Source organism: Ranitomeya imitator, chromosome 8 (assembly GCF_032444005.1).
Source record: "Ranitomeya imitator isolate aRanImi1 chromosome 8, aRanImi1.pri, whole genome shotgun sequence".
Taxonomy (NCBI): domain Eukaryota; kingdom Metazoa; phylum Chordata; class Amphibia; order Anura; family Dendrobatidae; genus Ranitomeya; species Ranitomeya imitator.
This window is the reverse complement of record NC_091289.1, coordinates 76,960,460-76,981,650: the sequence shown is the minus strand read 5'-3', so window position 1 is coordinate 76,981,650 and position 21,191 is coordinate 76,960,460. Positions and strand designations below refer to the sequence as shown.

Genomic DNA, 21,191 nt, shown 5'->3' with positions numbered 1-21,191 from the left:
GGTGAAGATAGCATGTGAATTTCAGGACAATTGTGATTTCTCCCACTGTATTGGAGCCCTTGATGGAAAACATATCCGGGTACGTAAGCTGCCGAACTCAGGGTCCCAATTATAAACAGTTTTTCTCTGTAGTACTGTAAGCTGTAGTTGACAGTCACTACAGTTTTCTAATTGTAGATATTGGGGCCTATGGTCGAACTGGAGACTCTAGAGTCTTCAATTCTTCCATTATGGGTTGGCGGCTGCGTAAGAACCAGTTGGACCTACCACCACCATGATAACTCCCAGGCTCCAATGTTGAAGCAGTGGCAGATGAGGCATTCCAGTTGACAAGGCATATCATGAGGAGTTATCCCCGTCGCAACCTGGACCACCGGCAGCAGAACATCAATTTGCGGCTATCACGAGCACGGCGACTGGTGGAGTGCGCCTTTGGCATTCTGTGTGCCAAATGGCGGGTCCTCCAGTCTGCAATACAGTTGAGTGAAGCAAACGTCAATGAAGTTATTAAAGCTTGTGTAGTTTTGCATAACTTCACAAGACTACATGACTGCTCCTTAAAGGGAAGGTACCGCGTTTGTAGATCATTAATAAATCACTGTAATGTAGCATAACATGCTGCTATAACCAAGTTTTAAATGCATGTGAAACAGATTACATGTGTAATATGAGTTTAAAAAAGGCGCTGGGGGCTGACATCTTGGTTTCACAGCAGTTCACGACATTATCAGTGTCATTTTACGGCACCCCATGGACATAGGAGATAATAGACCGGCGCTGACCCTATCTCTAACATTGTAGCTGCTTTAGCAGTGAGCTGGGCACGCCTCTGGGCTGCACAACTCACTGCTGAAGGTGTGACTAGCCGCCATTTTATTATAGCCCAGTGCTATCTGCCGAGCTCCACTTACTTTCTATCGCAGGAGAAAAGCACTCACTGGAACCGGAGGATGGGGAGTGCGGGTGATTTATCCCCATGCTCCTCTGTACTCCAGGCAGGCACATCCTGGGCAGACATCCTCTGCTCTCACACGCTGCCCTCCCTGTGTGCTTCTCCTGCTCTGTCTCCGCCTCCTCACACACAGACCATGTGATCTCCCATAAGCTGCATTCACAGCCTGCCTCTCTCTCTGCCATACAATGCATCTCTCCCCTCCCTCCACAATGCCTGGCCATTCTCTGCAGACCTGGATCTCCTCCTTCTTATCTTACTGAGGGATGAGTCACAGACAGCTCTGCTCAGATAATGCTGCTCCATACATAAACACCACATGTCTTCACTTTTCCTCCAGTCCACCATGCTGCTGAGCCCACTGTGTTCTGCTTTTTTGTAAACTCTGTAGCTGTGTTTCTGATGCAGTAACTGCTGGTGATAGCAGATCACAGGGCAATCACACACAAAATGGCTCTGCCCTGTGATGCTGCTCTTCATTCTGCCCCAGGGATATTAGACCACCCAAAAGGGGAGGGAAATGGTGATGTCAGCAGTAACTGCCCCAATTTTCCAGCAAAGAGTAAAGCTGGTAAGTCTTACTATAGCTGCTTGAGGTCTAAAACGGAAAATGCTCGCCCTAGTGGTTAATATATATTTGTAAGAAAATATATAATATTTTTCATATAGAAATGTTTGCAAACATTGCATTAATACATTTTATTTACCATTTTAAGCTTAATTTTACAAAAAAACTGGGGGCACCTTCCCTTTAATTGACAGTGCTGAAGGCATGTTGCCCAATGTGGGTAGCCTTACTCCACATGTCCTTCCTCAACAACGTCCCCTTTCTAGAATCAAAGTGAGGGTTATTGATACTAATTTTTTCCCTTCACCTCAGGGTGCTACTCCTTGGCAAGATAATGCGGTCTCTATGTTGTGATTTGATACTTTTTAACTATACACACACACATCTACAAATATAAAATTGTTACTTTACTGTGTGTTTTGAATTGACTCATTTTAGAGATGTTTAATAATCTAGGAATTGTGTATGGTGTTATAATGATTGGTCAAACAAACATAAATTGGTTTTTTTTTATAAATTATAGCATAAGCCAAATTTGGTTTTTATAAGACCATATTGCCATTATATGGCTTTTCTTGCCATTTAAACTTGGCCGAACAAAATTAAACAACATCACAGCATATTAACAATTTGTGGATATCACACAAAATTTGCAACCTAAAAATTTTATTTTTCTAAGATTCCGATACGTAGGTGGAGGTGATGGCGGCAGTTCGGGTTGCTGCTCATGTCGCCTTTGTTGGGCCAATTATCCTTCACCCTGTTGGCGTGATCTCTGTTGGGCCTGCTCCAAAATCTGACCATGCTCAGATTGCCCAGTTGAGTACTGGCCATAAGGGTTGATATTCTGGGCATAATGAGGATAGTACAAGTCACGTGAGTCATAACCACCACCAAAATGGCCATGTCAGGAGGTGCTTCAGATCCCTCTTGAGCATGCACTTGTTGAGTTGTTTGCATACGCATGAGGTTACGTGGGGACAGCTGCCACCTCTCAATGTACTCAAACTCATAAGGGCTAGTTGAGGGGGTGCATGCATCAAGAAGAATTTGAAAGCACCCTCTCACACGTAGCCGCACCTCACAGGGTAGGGGACGGAGAAACCGGGCCAGGCTACGCAAAAATGCCTCCTCATCCTGAGCAGCCCTGGCCAGATAATTTAACACACCAGTGTCCACATTCCTTCGACTTTCAATTATCTCTCTACTTCTGCGGCCACGTCCTGAGGTCACAGCAAGCTGTCGTGAGGTCTCCAGCGGAACAGTGTGGCTGCTGCTGAGGGCAGGATCTTAGGGCATCACTGAAGCTGGTGCATCTGCGGGTGGGGCTGCAGCATCTGGCCCAGGTGGTTGTGGAACATGAGGGGCAGCCGAAGATGGATCCGGAGGGATACACATGGAAGGAGCCGTAGATGGGCCAGCCACCTCTACTCCTTCCTCAACAGGATCTATCAATGGGTCGGATTCAGACACTTGTCTCCTTCTCAGTGAGGTTAGATTTTGTTCTGTTATGAAAATGTAAAAATTAAATTAAAAAAAATCATCTATGAGCATTTCAAAAATGTGTGTGAGGTTTGTACTTACGGTCTGAGATCCATACTGGGATCCAGAAAGGACAGCCGGTCAAAATATATGGATTTCGGTTTTGCAGGAGCAGATGACCCACTTCTGGCTCGCTGCTGCCTTTCTCTCCGATACTGGTCCCGAATGCTGTGCCAACATCTCATAACATCTTCCACTGCAATGACAGAGAAGAAAACAATGTATAAGGCCATTGTGCACAGTGGTAACACAAGGTGTCAGTGATTTAACAGATTTTAATAGGCCCTAGTAAGCTGCACTTCTTACTAAATATCTTCAGTAATAAAATTAAACACACAAATAGCACAATACGATAAAAGGGGAACCCCATAGAATGCAAGTACACAAGGACAGGGTCCTCTCCCCTCTGTACCAGTCTGTCATTGTAAATTTGCTTACTGTAAGCAATATCTGTAAGTCTTTCTCATGTCCACCACCAATAAATTAATGGTGCCATATACATAATTGGGAATAAAAATAATAAGTGTCAAAATATTGTAATTAATGCAGTTTATAATATTAATTGAGAAACCTAAGTGTACTTACTTATTTGTCTCTGGCCCTCACGTGGCTGCTGCTCATAATCAGGGAAAAGGATCCCACAAGCAGCCTCTGTTTTGGCCCGGTTGGAATAATTGGCATCCCCATTGGTCCCAAATTTCTGGCTTCTCTTGGACCAGAATCAAAAGCATATCCACATTAATGATGGATGCCATGCTGTTTGAGACTCCGTGGAGGTGTGCGGCAGACTTCCGGGATGTTTGCCTGGCTTTTTAAGCTAATTAGCATGTCTAAGCTTCCCGATTGAGGTCTAGGCACATTTCCTGTCACCTGGAGAAGTCTGGCGTATTTTATGCAAGTCACACTGATGTTCCGTGTGCAATCCGTATTTTTCTCGCACCCATAGACTTTCATTGGCAGATTTTTTTTTACGCAGTATGCTGACAAATGCTGCGATTTTCTACACCCGTAAAATACGGCTGTGAAATATACACCAGATAGTCTGCAAAACTCTCTAGTGTGACGCCGGCCTTAGCGTGATCCATTTCCCTTAAGCATTTCTCTGTATTCAAGATCACAACACGCTTCAGCTGCAGGGTAATAGGTATTGCCTATGATTGTAGAGTTCTAGATGACATTTTCACAATGTGAAACATTAGGCATAAAAACATTATTTGTTTAGAACACAGCCAGTGGACACTTAGCGATTATCTCCCCCCCCCCCATATTTACTGGAATATGCAGGTATTCATATCCATTTGTAGGAATCCAGATATTTTACAAAAACAAAGATTACCTTTTAAGTAGAAACAGATTATTGAAGAAATTTTAACAAGTTATTCAACATTTAGCCTCCCTTGACATAACAGTAGAACCATAATCGGGCTGTATTAGGATAGCAAGGGGAAAACGGAAATTCTTGATGCAATAACGCAACTGTCCCACAACGAAGGTGAACTGTACTACAATGCTGGGAACAGGATTGATTGTCCAATGTCTGATACCAGACTCCTTCAAACATCAACTACCTGCTGGTGATCAGCGCTAAACAAAACCCAAGATGCAAAAATGAAGGGTTTATTTTATGGAGTCTCTGGGTCCATATGTGAATTGGGAATCTCTTATTACAGTGTCCAATTTGTGTTGGTCTCATCAGAGCTTAATCTTAAATGCAGTTGGTTGGATGACTGCTGATGACCCTGAGGATTTAAAGAGTGCTTTTAAGATAGTATCAGGATCAACTTCAGCTGGAGGATTTGAAGCAACACTGGAGGAGGAGGCTGTGTTTCTTCTAGATTCACCTTCCTTCTTTGATGGGGTGTCACTTAATCTTCTAGAAAGAAAAATGATAAATTTAAGCAGATTTGGCTTCAGGCTCGATACATTCAAACATCTGATACTTTAGTTGCAATTAATATGGTAAATATACTTCCTATAAGCCATCAAAACCAAACAGGAAACAAAGTCTATGGGTAAGTTCAAACAGGGCGTTTTTGCATGATAATTTTCAGCTGCTTTTTACAATACCAGCAAAGCCTATGAGATTTCAGAGATCTTATGCACACACATTGGGTTTTTGTTTGATCAGTATTTTGTGCTTTGCCGCGTTTTTTGGACATAGAGCAATGTCACTTCTTCCAGCGTTTTTGCTGCGTTTTTTCACCTATTGACTTGAATGGGTGTTAAAAAAAAGCAGCAAAAATGCAGGTATCATTATTTGCTGCTGAAAATCCAAGGACATAGAATGGACAAAGAAAAAAAAAACGCACCTAAACCTGCATTTTTGACGCAGGTTCTTTCTGGCCAAGAAGATTAGGTTTTGCTGCAGAAAAAAAAAGCAGCGAAACACCCTCTGAGAACTTACCCTTAATGGTGAGGGGTGGGTTCTAGGTCTTAAAATACTAAGACCGTACTTATATACTCCCTTTACTTAAAGTGTATGACACCAGAACCATCTATTCTAGGATGTGTATACACAACACAGAGCATTAGATCTGTTGAACTAGAGATAAAGACCATAATTGAATACTAAAACAATTTTTTGCTGGAACGGGGGGTATGTTTTTATTTCAATCAGGGCCAAACATTGGAAATGAGAAGGGGTTGTCCAAGTAGTGCACCACTCCTTTAAGGGAAAAGTGAATTGCTGAACCTGTGACTCCTTTCACTAACTGGCAGCCTGGATGAATTTGACATTAGCACATGTGTAAAACGTGCTACTAACATTTTACATTCTGTAAAATTTGGGGAATTATAGACATTCTTACGGGACGGGCTTTAAAAGGGAACCAGACAGCTGATTCATACTTACTGGCCATGGTTCAGACAGCATGTGACACTGGCTGCATGATTACAGCCATGAAAAAAAAAGGAGAAATGGGAGCATATAGTCAAATTGTAAAACAGACAATCTTTATTTATACAAAACATTTAAAAAAGAGGTATAGGACATAAATATGCATAGTAATGTAACCATAACATAACATGAATAGGGGAAGGAAAAATCCCGCATCCCACCCCCCCAAAAAAAAGTGGAGTAGTCAGATGGTCGTAGTCTAACACCAGGAGGGCACCTAAGCGGGTGACCACAAAGACACCAGATAGGTGAAAACCAACAACACACTGGCAAAAAGCAGAGATCACTACACAGTAATGATGCCTAACAAGTGGGTGGCTATCACTGTACAGGGCTAGACAAAATGTCTATACTGCCACTCATGGTCCACGCCACACAAAACCATATCATGTGTAAAGAGAAATGAGGTAATACGGTGTGACGGGGAACCACCGCTACATATAGCACCAATGCAAAGTACACAGCCAGTGTGTGAAGACGGCCGAAAAAGCGGCCTGTTGCAGACACAAATAAGAAAACACGCCAGGTGCTCAACTAATGTCCGTGGGGGGAGAGATGCGGGATTTTTCCTTCCCCTATTCATGTTTGTTATGGTTACATTACTATGCATATTTATGTCCTATACCTCTTTTTTAAATGTTTTGTATAAATAAAGATTGTCTGTTTTACAATTTGACTATATGCTCCCATTTCTCCTTTTTTTTCATATCTGATATTTGGAGCGATTATATAAAGTCTGGGGGACCATCATATATACGTGTTCTCCTTTTTTCCAGATTTTTGTTAATATGTACTTAGCATCTTGGTTGATAATGATTACAGCCATGAATGTTTGACTCTGAAACACAGAGGATACAGAGTGTAATGTAATAGCTGTCGGGGACTGAGCGGCGCTGGTGACTGGTCGGACAGACAAGTCTTCCGAAGGCTGGCCTGGACTCACAGGTCTCTCTTAATACATGCACACAGGTAAACCTAAACTTAACAGGCAGAGGGTGGGGAGACGTTGCCAGGGACCTGCCTGTCAAGTTCCCTTTTAAGGATTTTGGCTAGGCCGCTTATTTCGAAAGGAGAATGTTAACTGTATTCCATACAAACATCATTTTACAGAATTACACATAAGCCTAAAATATCAGCAATATTTTATATATTTGCCTAAACAATTTATTAAAGAATTCATTCTATGAACCCATAAAAGGTACACTTACAGAAGGATGGGCTGGTCTGATGTTATCACACTACCATTCAAATGAAGATTGCATTTCATTGGTTGTCCTGAAATTAAAAAAGTATAATGTGTCAGTGGGATGTAGGTCAAAACACAAGCTTAGAAGATGATGGTACTAAATCTGCTTATATCTATAGTTATTACACTAGAGACATAGGCCCATTTTCTTTTGACAATACTGTGCAGCATAAACCCCTTACCGACATGGGACATATAAGCACATCATGTCAAGTGCTGGTGTATGGAGTGTGCTCAGGAGCTCACAGCTGTCTTGGTGATTCCGAGAAACATTTTTTGTGACATATTGTACTTCACGTTAGTGGTAAAACTTCTTCGATATAACTTGCATTTATTTGTGTAAAAAAACGGACATTTGGCAAAAATTTGGAAACTTTGCAATTGTCAAACTTTTAATTTTTATGCCCTTAAAACAGAAATCTGTCTCACAAAATAGTTAATAAGTAACATTTCCCACATGTCTACTTTACATCAGCACAAGTTTGGAAACAGCATTTTTTTGTTAGGAAGTTATAAGGGTTAAAAGTTGACCAGGAATTTCTCATTTTTACAACACCATTTTTTTTAGGGCCCACATCACATTTGAAGTCACTTTGAGGGGTCTATCTGATAGAAAATACCCAAAAGTGACACCATTCTAAAAACTACACCCCTCAATGTGCTCAAAACCACACCAGATGTTTATTAACCCTTCAGGTGCTTCACAGGAATTTTTTTTTTTTTTTTAATGAACATTAATTTATTTCACAAAGAATGTAATTCAGACACCTATAGTACGCTGATATCCCATATTGTGGGGATAAACCACTCTGGGCGCATGGCAGAGCTCAGAAGGGAAGGAGCACCGTTTGACTTTTTCAATGCAGAATTGGCTGGAATTGAGATCGGACTCCATGTCACGGTTGGAGAGCCCCTGATGTGCCTAAACAATGGAAACCCCCCACAAGTGACAACATTTTGGAAACTAGACCCCTTAAGGAACTTATCTAGATGTGGGGTGAGCAGTTTGAAACCCCAAGTGCTTCACAGAAGTTTGTAACGTAGAACTGCGAAAATAAAAAAAATTGTATTTTTTCCACAAAAATGATCTTTTCACACCCAAATTTTTATTTTCACAAGGGTAACAGTAGAAATTAGATCACCATAGTTGTTGTGCAATTTGTCATGAGTACGCCGATACCCCATATATGGGGGTAAACCACTGTTTGGGTACACGGCAGAGCTCAGAAAGGAAGGAGCGCCGTTGTGGAATGCAGACTGATAGAATGGTCTGCGGGAGTCATGTTGCGTTTGCAGAGCCCCTGATGTACCTAAACAGTAGAAACCCCCACAAGTGACCCCATTTTGGAAGCTAGACCCCCCAAGGAACTTATCTAGATGTGTTATGTGAATTTTGAACCCCCAAGTGTTTCACTAAAGTTTATAACGCAGAGCCATGAAAATAAAAAAAATTTCCCCACAAAAATGATTTTTTTAGCCTGTATTTTTTTTTAATTTTCCCAAGGGTAACAGGAGAAATTGGATCCCAAAAGTTGTTGTCCAATTGTCCCGTGTACGACGATACCCCATATGTGGGAGAAAGCTACTGTTTGAGCACACATCGGGGCTCGGAAGGGAAGTAGTGATGTTTTGGAATTGGACCCCAAAAGTTGTTGCCAATTTCTCCTGAGTACGCTGATGCCCCATATGTGGGTGTAAACCACTGTTTGGGTGCACAGCAGAGCTCAGAAGGGAGGGAGCACCATTTGACTTTTTGAGCGCAAAATTGGCTGGAATCAACGGTGGCGCAATGTCACGTGTGGAGACCCCCTGATATACCTAAACATTGGAAACCCCCCCAATTGTAACTTTAACCCTAACCCCAACACACCCCTAATCCTAATTCCAACCCTAATCACAACACACCCCTAACCCTAATCCCAACCCTAACCCCAATGCACCCCTAACCCTAATCCCAACCCTAAACCCAATGCACCTCTAACCCTAATCCCAACCCTAATCACAAACCTAACCCTAATCCACACCCTATCCACAAACCTAACCCTAATACCAACCCTAACCCCACTAATCCCAACCCCACTAATCCCAACCCTAAGGGTATGTTACCAAGGGGTGTAATCTCTGCACTTTGGATGCAGCAGATACCCCGCTCCGCCCAAAGTGCCGCCCCCTGTTGTACGTGCAGTGATTCCAGATGTGTTCATTTAACACATGCGGAATCACTGCATCGTATTCATAGACTTATTTATCTTGCGGAGGCAGACCGTTTCCGCAAGATAAATAGACATTGCTTCGGCCTGGAAAGATGCGCTGCATGTCCGGTTATGCAGGGACACAATGCGGCTCTGCACGAATAGTGGAGACGGGATTTCATAAAATCCCCTCCACTATGATGTAACATCTGGACGTTGCGGCTGTACACAGTGTCCAAGCCGTAGCAAATCCTGAATGAATCCTTAACGTTGAAACATAGCCTAACCCTAATTTTAGCCCCAACCATAACCCTAACTTTAGCCAAACTCTAACCCTAATGGGAAAATGAAAATAAATGCATTTTCTTTATTTTATTATTTTTCCCTAACTAAGGGGGTGATAAAGGAGAGGTTCATTTACTATTATTTTTATTTTGATCACTGTGATAAGGTCTACACAGTAACCAAAATGAACCAATAGGAAAAAAATCTTCGTATTGTTGCCTGATGCAGGCCAGCAGAGCTCATGAGGCCCACTGCGCCCGCCATTTTCTGAAGGGAAGACGCCAGCGGCCGTGCGCAGAAGCAAGAGGATCCAGGGACACTGGTAAGTATCGGGGGGGGGGGTTGGAAATCAGAGACACTATTCCTCTGTCCTCTGATGTGCGATCACATCGAAGGACAGAGAAATAAAATGGTAAATCACGCTTTATTCTTTTGCACCAGTTATAAGGTTAATAACGGCGATCGCAACCCGGGGGTCGGATACCCGATTGTCTTTAGGATAATTTTAGCTTCACTGGACAAAAAAAAACAACATGCCCATTAACCCCTTTCTGACATTGGACATACTATTCCGTCCATGTGGGGTGGGCCCTAATTCCCAAGGACGGAATAGTACGTCATAGCGATCGGCCGCGCTCACGGGGGGAGCGCGGCCGATCGCGGCCGGGTGTCAACTGCCTATCGCAGCTGACATCCGGCATTATGTGCCAGGAGTGGTCACGGACAGCCCCCGGCACACCACGTTCAAACATGATCACGGTGTGCCAGCGGTATAGGGAAGCATCGCGCAGGGAGGGGGCTCCCTGCGGCCTTCCCTGAGACCCCCGGAGCAACGCGATGTGATCGCGTTGCTGCGAGGGTCTCTTACCACCTCCTCCTTGCAGGCCCAGATCCAAGATGGCCGCGGCATCCGGGTCCTGCAGAGAGGTGGCTTCACTGCGCCTGCTCAAAGCAGGCGCTGGGAAGCCAGGAGAAATGCAAGTCAGATCGCTGATCTGACACAGTGCACAGCAAAGTGTCAGATCAGCGTTCTTACACTATAACATGTGTAAAAAAATTTTTTTTTTTTTAATTCCCCCCCCCCCAAAAAATATTGTTTCTATAAATACATTTCTTTAACTAAATAAAAAAAAACAAACAATAAAAGTACACATTTAGTATCGCCGCGTCCGTAACGACCCCACGTATAAAACTACGACTAGTTAACCCCTTCAGTGAACACCGTAAAAAAAAAAAAAAAAAAAAAAAAAAAAAAAAGAGGCAAAAAACAACGCTTTATTCTCATACTGCCAAACAAAAAGTGGAATAACACGCGATAAAAAAGACGGATATAAATAACCATGGTACCGCTGAAAACGTCATCTTGTCCCACAAAAAACGAGCCGCCATACAGCATCATCAGCGAAAAAATAAAAAAGTTATAGTCCTCAGAAGAAAGCGATGCAAAAATAATTTATTCTATAAAGTAGTTTTTATTGTATAAAGCGCCAAAACACAAAAAATGATATAAATGAGGTATCGCTGTAATCGTACTGACCTGAAGAATAAAACTGCTTTATCAATTTTACCAAACGTGGAACGGTATAAACGACTCCCGCAAAAGAAATTCATGAATAGCTGGTTTTTGGTCATTCTGCCTCACAAAAATCGGAATAAAAAGCAATCAAAAAATGTCAAGTGCCCGAAAATGTTACCAATAAAAACGTCAACTCGCCCCGCCAAAAAAAGGATCTCACATGACTCTGTGAACTCAAATATGGAAAAATTATAGCTCTCAAAATGTGGTAGCGCAAAAAATATTTTTTGCAACGAAAAGCGTCTTTCAGTGTGTGATGGCTGCCAATCATAAAAAGCCGCTAAAAAACCCGCTATAAAAGTAAATCAAACCCCCCTTCATCACCCCCTTAGATAGGGAAAAATTAAAAATATGTATTTATTTCCATTTTCCCATTGGGGCTATGGTTAGGGTTGGGGCTAAAGTTAGGGTTAAAGTTAGGGTTTGGATTACATTTACGGTTGGGAGTAGGGTTGGGATTAGGGTTAGGGGTGTGTCTGGGTTAGAGGTGTGGTTAGGGTTACCGTTGGGATTAGGGGTGTGTTTGGATTAGGGTTTCAGTTATAATTGGGGGGTTTCCACTGTTTAGGCACATCAGGGGCTCTCCAAACGCGACATGGCATCCGATCTCAATTTCAGCCAATTCTGCGTTGAAAAAGTAAAACAGTGCTCCTTCCCTTCCGAGCTCTCCCGTGTGCCCAAACAGGGGTTTACCCCCACATATGGGGTATCAGCGTACTCAGGACAAATTGGACAACAACTTTTGGGGTCCAATTTCTCCTGTTACCCTTGGGAAAATACAAAACTGGGGGCTAAAAAATAATTTTTGTGGGAATAAAAAGAATTTTTATTTTCACGGCTCAGCGTTATAAACTGTAGTGAAACACTTGTGTTGTGAGAACTTTGAGCCCCCATCTACATAAGTTCCTTGGGGGGTCTAGTTTCCTATATGGGGTCACTTGTGGGGGGTTTCTACTGTTTAGGTACATTAGGGGCTCTGCAAACGCAATGTGATGCCTGCAGACCAATCCATCTAAGTCTGCATTCCAAATGATGCTCCTTCCCTTCCGAGCTCTGCCATGCGCTCAAACGGTGGTTCCCGTCCACATATCGGGTTTCAACGTACTCAGGACAAATTGGACAACAATATTTAGTGTCCAATTTCTTCTCTTACCCTTGGGAAAATAAAAAATTGGGGGCGAAGAGATAATTTTAGTGAAAAAATATGATTTTTTATTTTTACGTTTCTGCATTATAAACTTCTGTGAAGCACTTGGTGGGTCAAAGTGCTCACCACACCTCTAGATAAGTTCCTTAGGGGGTCTACGTTGCAAAATGGTGTCACTTGTGGGGGTTTCAATGATTAGGCACATCAGTGGCTCTCCAAACGCAACATGGCGTCCCATCTCAATTCCAGTCAATTTTGCATTGAAAAGTCAAATGGCGCTCCTTCGCTTCCGAGCTCTGTCATGCGCCCAAACAGTGGTTTACCTCCACATATGGGGTATCAGCATACTCAGGACAAATTGAACAACAACTTTTGGGGTCCATTTTTTCCTGTTACCCTTGGTAAAATAAAACAAATTGGAGCTGAAGTAAATTTTTTGTGAAAAAAGTTAAGTTAATTTTTATTTAAACATTCCAAAAATTCCTGTGAAACACCTGAAGGGTTAATAAACTTCTTGAATATGGTTTTGAGCACCTTGAGGGGTGCAGTTTTTAGAATGGTGCCACACTTGGGTATTTTCTATCATATAGACCCTTCAAAATGACTTCAAATGAGATGTGGTCCCTAAAAAAAAAATGGTGTTGTAAAAATGAGAAATTGCTGATCAACTTTTAACCCTTATAACTCCCTAACAAAAAAAAAATTTTGGTTCCAAAATTGTGTTGATGTAAAGTAGACATGTGGGAAATGTTATTTATTAAGTATTTTGTGTGACATATCTCTGTGATTTAATTGCATAAAAATTCAAAGTTGGAAAATTGCGAAATTTTCAAAATTTGCCAAATTTCCGTTTTTTCACAAATAAACGCAGGTAATATCAAAGAAATTTTACCACTATCATGAAGTACAATATGCCACGAGAAAACACTGTCAGAATCACTGGGATCTGTTGAAGCGTTCCAGAGTTATAACCTCATAAAGGGACAGTGGTCAGAATTGTAAAAATTGGCCTGGTCACTAACGTGCAAACCACCCTTGGGGGTAAAGGGGTTAAGCGCCCAATGAGAAGTTACAGAAAATACTTATGAAAATGCAAACAATACCCTTTTATGAACCGCTAGAAAAAATGCACAAGGCACTTCAGGGAAAAAAGTTGGCATTTTCAGATGTGGTTTCCACTTGAATGTTCACCTGCTTGGAAAAGATGTTGATCGCACATACCCTAATGTATTTCAACATTAAAGGGATCCTGCCAGTGATTGACAGCTGTATCTGCATGCACACTTATAGAAAGACAGCAGTGAAACATTGGTATAGAAAATACTTCAGCACAGCCTAGAGGAGGAGGTGCATAATCATGGGTTCCCAAACCCCGGTATATATAGTGCAAGTGACTAGCACACTCCAAGATATCGTGATGCAAACGGGGGTTTATTTACATACAGTAATCAAACGTTTCGGTCAATATAGGACCTTCATCAGTGTACTAGAGATAGCTGTAAGCCATGATAGAGCCCCCAATTAAAGAGATAATTGCATCTAAGACAACAGGCCCTGGAAAAATTGTGGGCCACAAAGCACAGTGGAGTCTGCCCACTGGTATATGAGGCTAGAATACACACGGTGTCATGGCTTACAGCTATCTCTAGTACACTGATGAAGGTCCTATATTGACCGAAACGTTTGATTACTGTATGTAAATAAACCCCCGTTTGCATCACGATATCTTGGAGTGTGCTAGTCACTTGCACTATAGCAGTGAAACATTGACTGCCTACTGTACTGAAAATTCCAGAAAGATTAGAGGTTTAAGCGATTAAATCACAGGTAATCATGGATCTTTTCTTACAAAACGATGTATCAATCTGGTCAGTTCCTCCTGCTCTACAACACTGCCTGCAGATTGGACTGCATTTTCATGGTGACCGATTCCCTTTAACATGAGAAAAAAATTGTTTACTTCTGCGACACCCACCCAACCTACCATCTAGGTATCTGTTGTTGTATTTTTTGTAGGCACCAACTGCATCTTCCTTTCTTACAAACACAACCTCTGCAACTCCAGAACTCAATAATCGGGCACGCTTCAAGGCACCGCACACACAGAAAAGCTCCTGAGGAAAAAAAAAAGCATATAATTTTGTTTAGATCATAATTAGTGAAAAATTATAAATGGATTCATTTGGGACACAATTTTTTTCCTGGTCACATCATTGGCAAAACACAGGGAATAGGGTGTAGGCGGCAGCCAATAGGAGGCACTAAAAACAAAAATAGTTGACTTCTCCAGCTCAGGCTATAGATGTCTACTGGCACGGAGTTTATCGGTTTTAGTCTCTGTAGAAAAAGGTGGGAAAGCATTAAGCTACTTACTGGTAGCGGCATTTTTCGGAGGCCCATGACAGCACACGAGAGAGGGGATCCGCCCTTAAGGAACAGGAAACCTACAGATACAAAAGGGCGGCACCTCTCCCCATGCATCAGTTGTATTTCAGAGCCTGAGAGGACTGCCGCGGTTAGTGGTACACAAATATACAATATATACATTATATACATTTGAAACAAAATAACCCATTATTGTAATAAGACACCATACGTGAGATTTACATATTACGCTATATACATATCAGGAAGTGCTACCCCCACGTGAATAGGGAGGGAACTAAGGGTGCTGTCATGGGCCTCCGAAAAATGCCGCTACCAGTAAGTAGCTTAATGCTTTATTCGGACTCCCATGACAGCACACGAGAGATTTACAGAGATGTAAGCTACCTTAGGGAGGGACTATAGATTGTAGCACCCTTAACCCAAAGGAAAGATCAGAGGAGGACCCCAAATCCAACCGATAGTGTTTAAAGAAAGTGGAAGGGGATGACCATGTGGCCGCCTTACATATCTGCTCCACTGACACTCCAGATCTTTCTGCCCAGGATGACGCCATGGCCCGGGTGGAATGTGCCTTTAGGTTCTGCGGAGCTGGCCCCCCACCTGCTGTATAAGCTAGAGAGATAGTTTCCCTAATCCATTTAGCCAGTAAATATTTCGATACTCTAAATCCTTTCTTTGGACCTTGGAAGGAAAGAAGCAGTGCCCCATCCTTCTTCCAATTATCAGTAGCTGAAATATACTGAAGAAGAGATCTCCTGACGTCTAACGTATGAAGCTCCTGCTCTTTAGGATTAGAGGGATTAGGAATAAAGGACGGCAAAACTATCTCCTGTGATCTATGGAACCGTGTCGCCACCTTTGGCAGATATGCTGGGTCTGGTCTAAGGACTACTCTGTCTGACAAGATTTCAGTGTATGGAGGAGCTCTGGAAAGTGCCTGTATATCCCCTATCCTGCGAGCTGAGGTTATGGCGATCAGGAAGGCTGTCTTAAGTGTCAACATTTTGATCGAGGCCTCCTGCAGAGGTTCAAAGGGGGGTTTAGTTAGAGAGGACAGAACTAAATTTAAATCCCATGGAACTGTTCTGTCTTTATGCAGTGGTGTAGATCTACTAACTGCCTTCATAAACCTCGCTATCCAGTAGTTATTCGCTATATTACAGGAAAACAGGGCACCTAAAGCTGAGACCTGTACCCTAAGGGTACTAGGAGAGAGTTTCAACTCGAACCCCTTCTGTAGGAACTCTAGGATTTGTTGTACTGGCACCCCGTCTTGGATATTAAACTTTGAACAAGACAAGAACTTTCTCCAAGTCCTAGAGTAGATTTTCGTAGTTATTTGCTTTCTACTCTTTAGGAGCGTCTCCACCAAGTTTGGAGAGAAGCCTTTCCCCACTAATAGTGACCGTTCAAACACCATGCCGTCAAATGGAGCCCCGTCACTTGTGGATGGGAGATCGGTCCCTGCGAAAGCAAGTTCGGGATCTCTGGCAGTACCCAGGGGACCGCTACAGACATTGTCTTGAGCCAGGCAAACCAGGTTCTTCTGGGCCAAAAGGGGGCGATAAGGATGACTTTCGCTCGATCCTCTCTGATTTTCCTCACCACTAGAGGTATCAGGTTCAGTGGTGGGAAAGCATAGGCTAGTGGAAAATCCCATTTTATGAGAAACGCGTCTACCGCCAGGGGATTCTCCCTGGGATTTAGGGAGCAAAAAAGTTTTACTTTTCTGTTGTTTCTGGTGGCGAATAGATCCACCACTGGTTGACCCCATCTGCGGACGACAAGATTGAAAATGTCCTCGTTGAGAGACCACTCTCCCTGTTTTAACACATTTCGGCTGAGGAAATCTGCTGCCACATTTTCTTTTCCTTTGATGTGAAGAGCTGTCAAAGATAGAAAATTGAGCTCTGCCACCTGGAACAACCGATCCGTGATCTGCATTAAAGTTTCGGAACGAGTTCCCCCTTGCCGGTTTATGTAAGCGACCGCCACTCTGTTGTCCGACAGAATTCTGACGTGCTGGCCCTGCAGATATACGAGGAATTTTTTAACAGCCAGTTCAACCGCCAACAACTCTCTTTGATTAGATGAAAATGTTGTGAAGGGTTCCCACTGTCCCTGGACCACCATGTCCCCCATATAGGCTCCCCACCCTGAAGAGCTGGCATCCGTGGTTATCACGTGGGTGACATCTATCATCCAGGGAACCCCTGCTGATAAATTTTGTTTATCTAGCCACCATCTAAGGGAATTCAATGTTATCGGCCTCAATGTCAATTTTCCATTCAATGCGCCTCCTAAGGCTCTGTCATGGAACAGGACTTCATTTTGTAGGGACCTGGTGTGGAACTGAGCCCACTTAACTGCTGGGATGCAAGATGTGAGTGACCCAAGTAGAGACATTGCTTGCCTAAGTGTCATGGAAGGTGTATTGATTGCTCTTAATACAAAACTCTGAATTTGGTCCATTTTCTCTATAGGGAGGAGACACTGCTGTGTCACTGAATTCAACATTAACCCCAGGAATTTTTGAACATTTAGGGGCTGTAATTTAGATTTTTCAAAGTTTATGATCCAAACCAACCGTTCTAGTTTGGTTTTAGCAATCTCCCATTGTGACAGACAATGATCTACCGAGTTACCTACAATGAGGAAATCGTCTAAGTAGGGGACTATAAGGATATTTGACTCTCTTAAATGCGCCATAACTTCCGCAATTATTTTAGTAAACACCCTAGGTGCCGAGGTGATCCCAAAGGGGAGCGCTCTGAATTGAAAATGTCGAATCCTACCCCCCATTAGTATCGCTACCCTCAGGTATCGTTGGAAATCAGCATGAATGGGTACATGATAGTAGGCATCTTTCAAATCCACTACTACCATGAAACAGTTGTTGAAAAGCATTTTTATTGCCGAATTGATGGACTCCATTTTGAAAGTATGTTTCACCAAAAACTTATTGAGACCCTTAAGATTTATAATGGTCCTGTAAGATTTATCAGGCTTCTGGATTAGGAACAGGGGAGAGTAAAACCCTTCCCCTGCCTGAGAATACGGCACTTCTACCAAAACATTTTTGGAACAAAGAGTCCTCACTTCCTCTTCTAGGGCGAATTGTTCAGTGGGAGATGAGCGCCAGGGTGTTAACCTAAATTTGTCCTGTGGAATATGAACAAATTCCAGCTTGAGACCATGGGAAACAGTGTCTTTTATCCAAACGCTGTTTGTGATTTTCGACCACTCTGCCGAGAAATGCAATAGTCTCCCTCCCACTGGAATTGCCAGTCATTGGTCTTGTTTTTTATTTTCCGTCTGGTTACGGCGAAACATGAGACCTGTACCTCGCTTTCGCCTATCCTCCCATCTGGGACGATCTCTCCCTGGTGAAAAGGTTCGCTTTCCTCCCCGGTTGAACCTTCTTTTGTTGAAGGGACGACGGTATGGATTGAACAGGTTGGGAAACTTTTTCTTATCATCTCCTGCTTTCTCCAGGAGTTCATCCAGGGTAGGCCCAAATAAATATTCGCCTTTACAAGGGATAGCGCAGAGCTTCGCTTTTGCCTGCATATCCCCCGGCCAGCATTTCAGCCATAGGGCTCTCCTTGCAGCATTAGAAAGTCCTGCTGCTCTAGCTGCCAACTTTACGGAGTCAATTGAGGCGTCTGATAAAAAAGCCGCCCCCTCCTGGATTACAGGTAATGCTGAGAGAATGGACTCTCTAGAGGCCCCTTGTTTTAATTGGGTCTCCAACTGGTCCAGCCAGACCATCATTGACCTTGCCGTGCAGGTTGAAGCTACCGCAGGTCTTAAGGAGCCAGCTGCCATCTCCCAGGTTCCCTTCAGGAAGGTATCCACTTTCCTATCCAGGGGGTCTTTAAGTGTTCCCATATCTTCAAATGGGAGAGAAGATCGTTTAGCTACCTTGGCAATTGCTGCATCCAGCTTGGGTGCTTTCTCCCAGTTACCTACTGCTGGGTCATCAAAAGGGTATCGGCGTTTTTGCGCAGGTGGTAAGGAGCCTTTTCTCTCAGGTTTCCTCCATTCCCTATTAATAAGATCTTGTATTTTCTCATTTAAAGGAAACACTCTGCGCTTCTTTTGCTCCAATCCACTGAACATCATTTGTTCTTTGGATAGTTGAGGCTTGGGTTCCGATATACCCATTGTGCCTCTGACCGCCTTTACCAATTTGTCTATCCTTTCTAGGGGTAGGCAAAACCGAGCAGCGTCTTCTTCCGAAGAGGAGGATGATGCTGCTGAATTGTCTGATTCTTCGGACTTGTCCTTTTCCACAGACGAATCAGATGCCCACTCAGTTCTCTGCCTAGAACCTCCTGACTGTGAAAGGTTTTTAAAGGACTCTTTAACCTCCATTCTAATCATCTCCTTGAGACTGGCTGTAATAGAGGAGGATTCTTCGGCTACCTACGGGGATAAGTAAGGTAGACTAGAGTGTAAAATCTACATGCTATACCCCCTCCCCTCCTTCCAGAACCTCACCGTCTGCTGGATACAGGGGTCACATAGTTTTTTAGGGTGTGAGTCAGGCAAGGGAACCCCGCAGATGGCACATTCCCTATGCTTCGCCTTACTGACGTTTTTCCTTCCCTGCATAAAACACATGAGGGGAGACTAGTCACTAAGTGAACTTTCTCGAAGATCACTTACCAGTGGCTGCTCACACCCAGAAATACCGAAGCACGAGGGGGATCCTTTTTGACTGACCCTCCAGACCCCTGTCTGGAGGAGCTTCTGCGGCCCGAACCATCGCTCCTTTTTTCATGTTCCTTCTCCTTGGGTTTCTGGGATGCTTGTTCCAGCAGCACAACCTGCTGATCCTGATCTGAATCCATTTTCAGTAAATTGGAGCCAGAACCCGGGAACATGCTGCTGGAGCCGCCTTATAAGGCCCCTCCTTCGGTCAGCGCACCTTGCCCAGCTTGCTTGTTTAATTTTCCCGCCCCCCCGCAGCTGTGGGGAATCAATCGTCGCTCCGGAGGGATTGCGGCATGATCTCCGGTGGGCGCCGCCATCTTGGAGCCCCCGCGCATGCGCAGGAGCTCACCGATCCGGAAGACGTCGCCGGCTCCGCCCCCCGACGTCACCACAGCTTACAGCGCTTCCTGTCAGCGCTGCAGCTCTCGTGGAACGCCGAGGCCGGCCAGCTACGATCCGATCGGCGCCCCCCTGATGCCGCCGCGCTCCCCCCTGCTCCAGAGAGACCCACAGCCCACGGGAAGGGCGACTTACCAGACGCTGGCCCCGGAGACCGGACACCCCCTGGCGACCGCTCCTCGCTGCCTAGTCACCGCCGTGCCGCCCTGCCAGGGCCACCGTGACTACTTCAGGTACCCGCAGCGGCCGAAGTGGGAGACCCCCTCGCCACCAGAATCGGTCCGGCCGGCCTGGACTCCTGTAGTTTCTATAGGCATCCAGTCCCTTCAGGAACAGGAAACCAACTGATGCATGGGGAGAGGTGCCGCCCTTTTGTATCTGTAGGTTTCCTGTTCCTTAAGGGCGGATCCCCTCTCTCGTGTGCTGTCATGGGAGTCCGAATAAAAACCATACCAGTGTCTATCTTTAATTTTTAGAGCACTCACAACATTGATTGCTATGAGCAACTTTTTCTCAGGCAAAGGAACATCGTGCTGCGTCAGATGCCTTACATCCAGCGTTTGCAGCTACCAGACACCCGTCCCGTCTAACGCGCTGCAAGCTTTTGTACGCGCAATGATTCCGCATGTGTTCATTGAACACATGCGGAATCACCGCATCCTATACATAGGACGGTGCCATTTATCTTACGGAGACTGAGCACCTCTGCAAGACAAATAGACATGCTGCGGTCTATAAAGACATGCCGCATGTGCGTATATGCAGGTCAGCCACGTGTGTCTTTGTATGCATAGTGGAGATGGAATTTCAGAAAATCCCCTCCACTATGCTGTAACATCTGGCTGCTGCGGCTGTACACAGAGTCCATTCCACGGCAAATACGTCACATGGAAACATACCCTTAGGCAGTATGTCCTCAAGGCCGCTAAAATGTTTTGCAATACACATTTATTCAAAATTTTGTAGGCTACATATCTTTGCACATGTGGATGATGGGTGTCACGGATCCCTTCTCCGTGGAGTCACTTATTCGTCACGTGCCCGCTCTCAGCACAAGACTTGGGTTGTGCCTGCAAGGGTTAATCTATCTCCCCAATCTCAGTCCAGCATTCAACCTCTGTCCTATGCTGTAATGAGCATAAATCACACACTGACCCAGGCCACACACCCGCTCATACACGTGGCCACCACTCATAGAACACACGAGCAAGGAGTCCAGGAAATATTAATACTAATAATGTCTACCACTCATAAGGCTCACACACCTTAGGCTATGGATTC

At 44.0% G+C, this 21,191-nt stretch overlaps 1 protein-coding gene across 4 annotated transcripts in view; it reads right to left on the bottom strand.

The window, feature by feature from the left end:
- Positions 1-3,104: 3,104 nt before the first annotated feature.
- Positions 3,105-21,191, bottom strand: part of POLDIP3 (DNA polymerase delta interacting protein 3) — a 102,783-nt gene continuing 84,696 nt past the window's right edge. For 2 of the 4 annotated variants that reach the window (XM_069737101.1, XM_069737103.1), the window contains exons 7-10: positions 14,389-14,518; positions 7,167-7,233; positions 3,648-4,935; positions 3,105-3,258 (exon numbers count right to left, since the gene is read on the bottom strand). In XM_069737101.1, coding sequence (XP_069593202.1) covers positions 4,755-4,935; positions 7,167-7,233; positions 14,389-14,518 — 378 coding nt within the window. In that variant the 3' untranslated portion in view covers positions 3,105-3,258; positions 3,648-4,754. Of the gene's footprint in view, positions 4,936-7,166; positions 7,234-14,388; positions 14,519-21,191 lie in introns of all 4 variants that reach the window. The other 2 variants (XM_069737100.1, XM_069737102.1) reach the window with 2 other exon arrangements.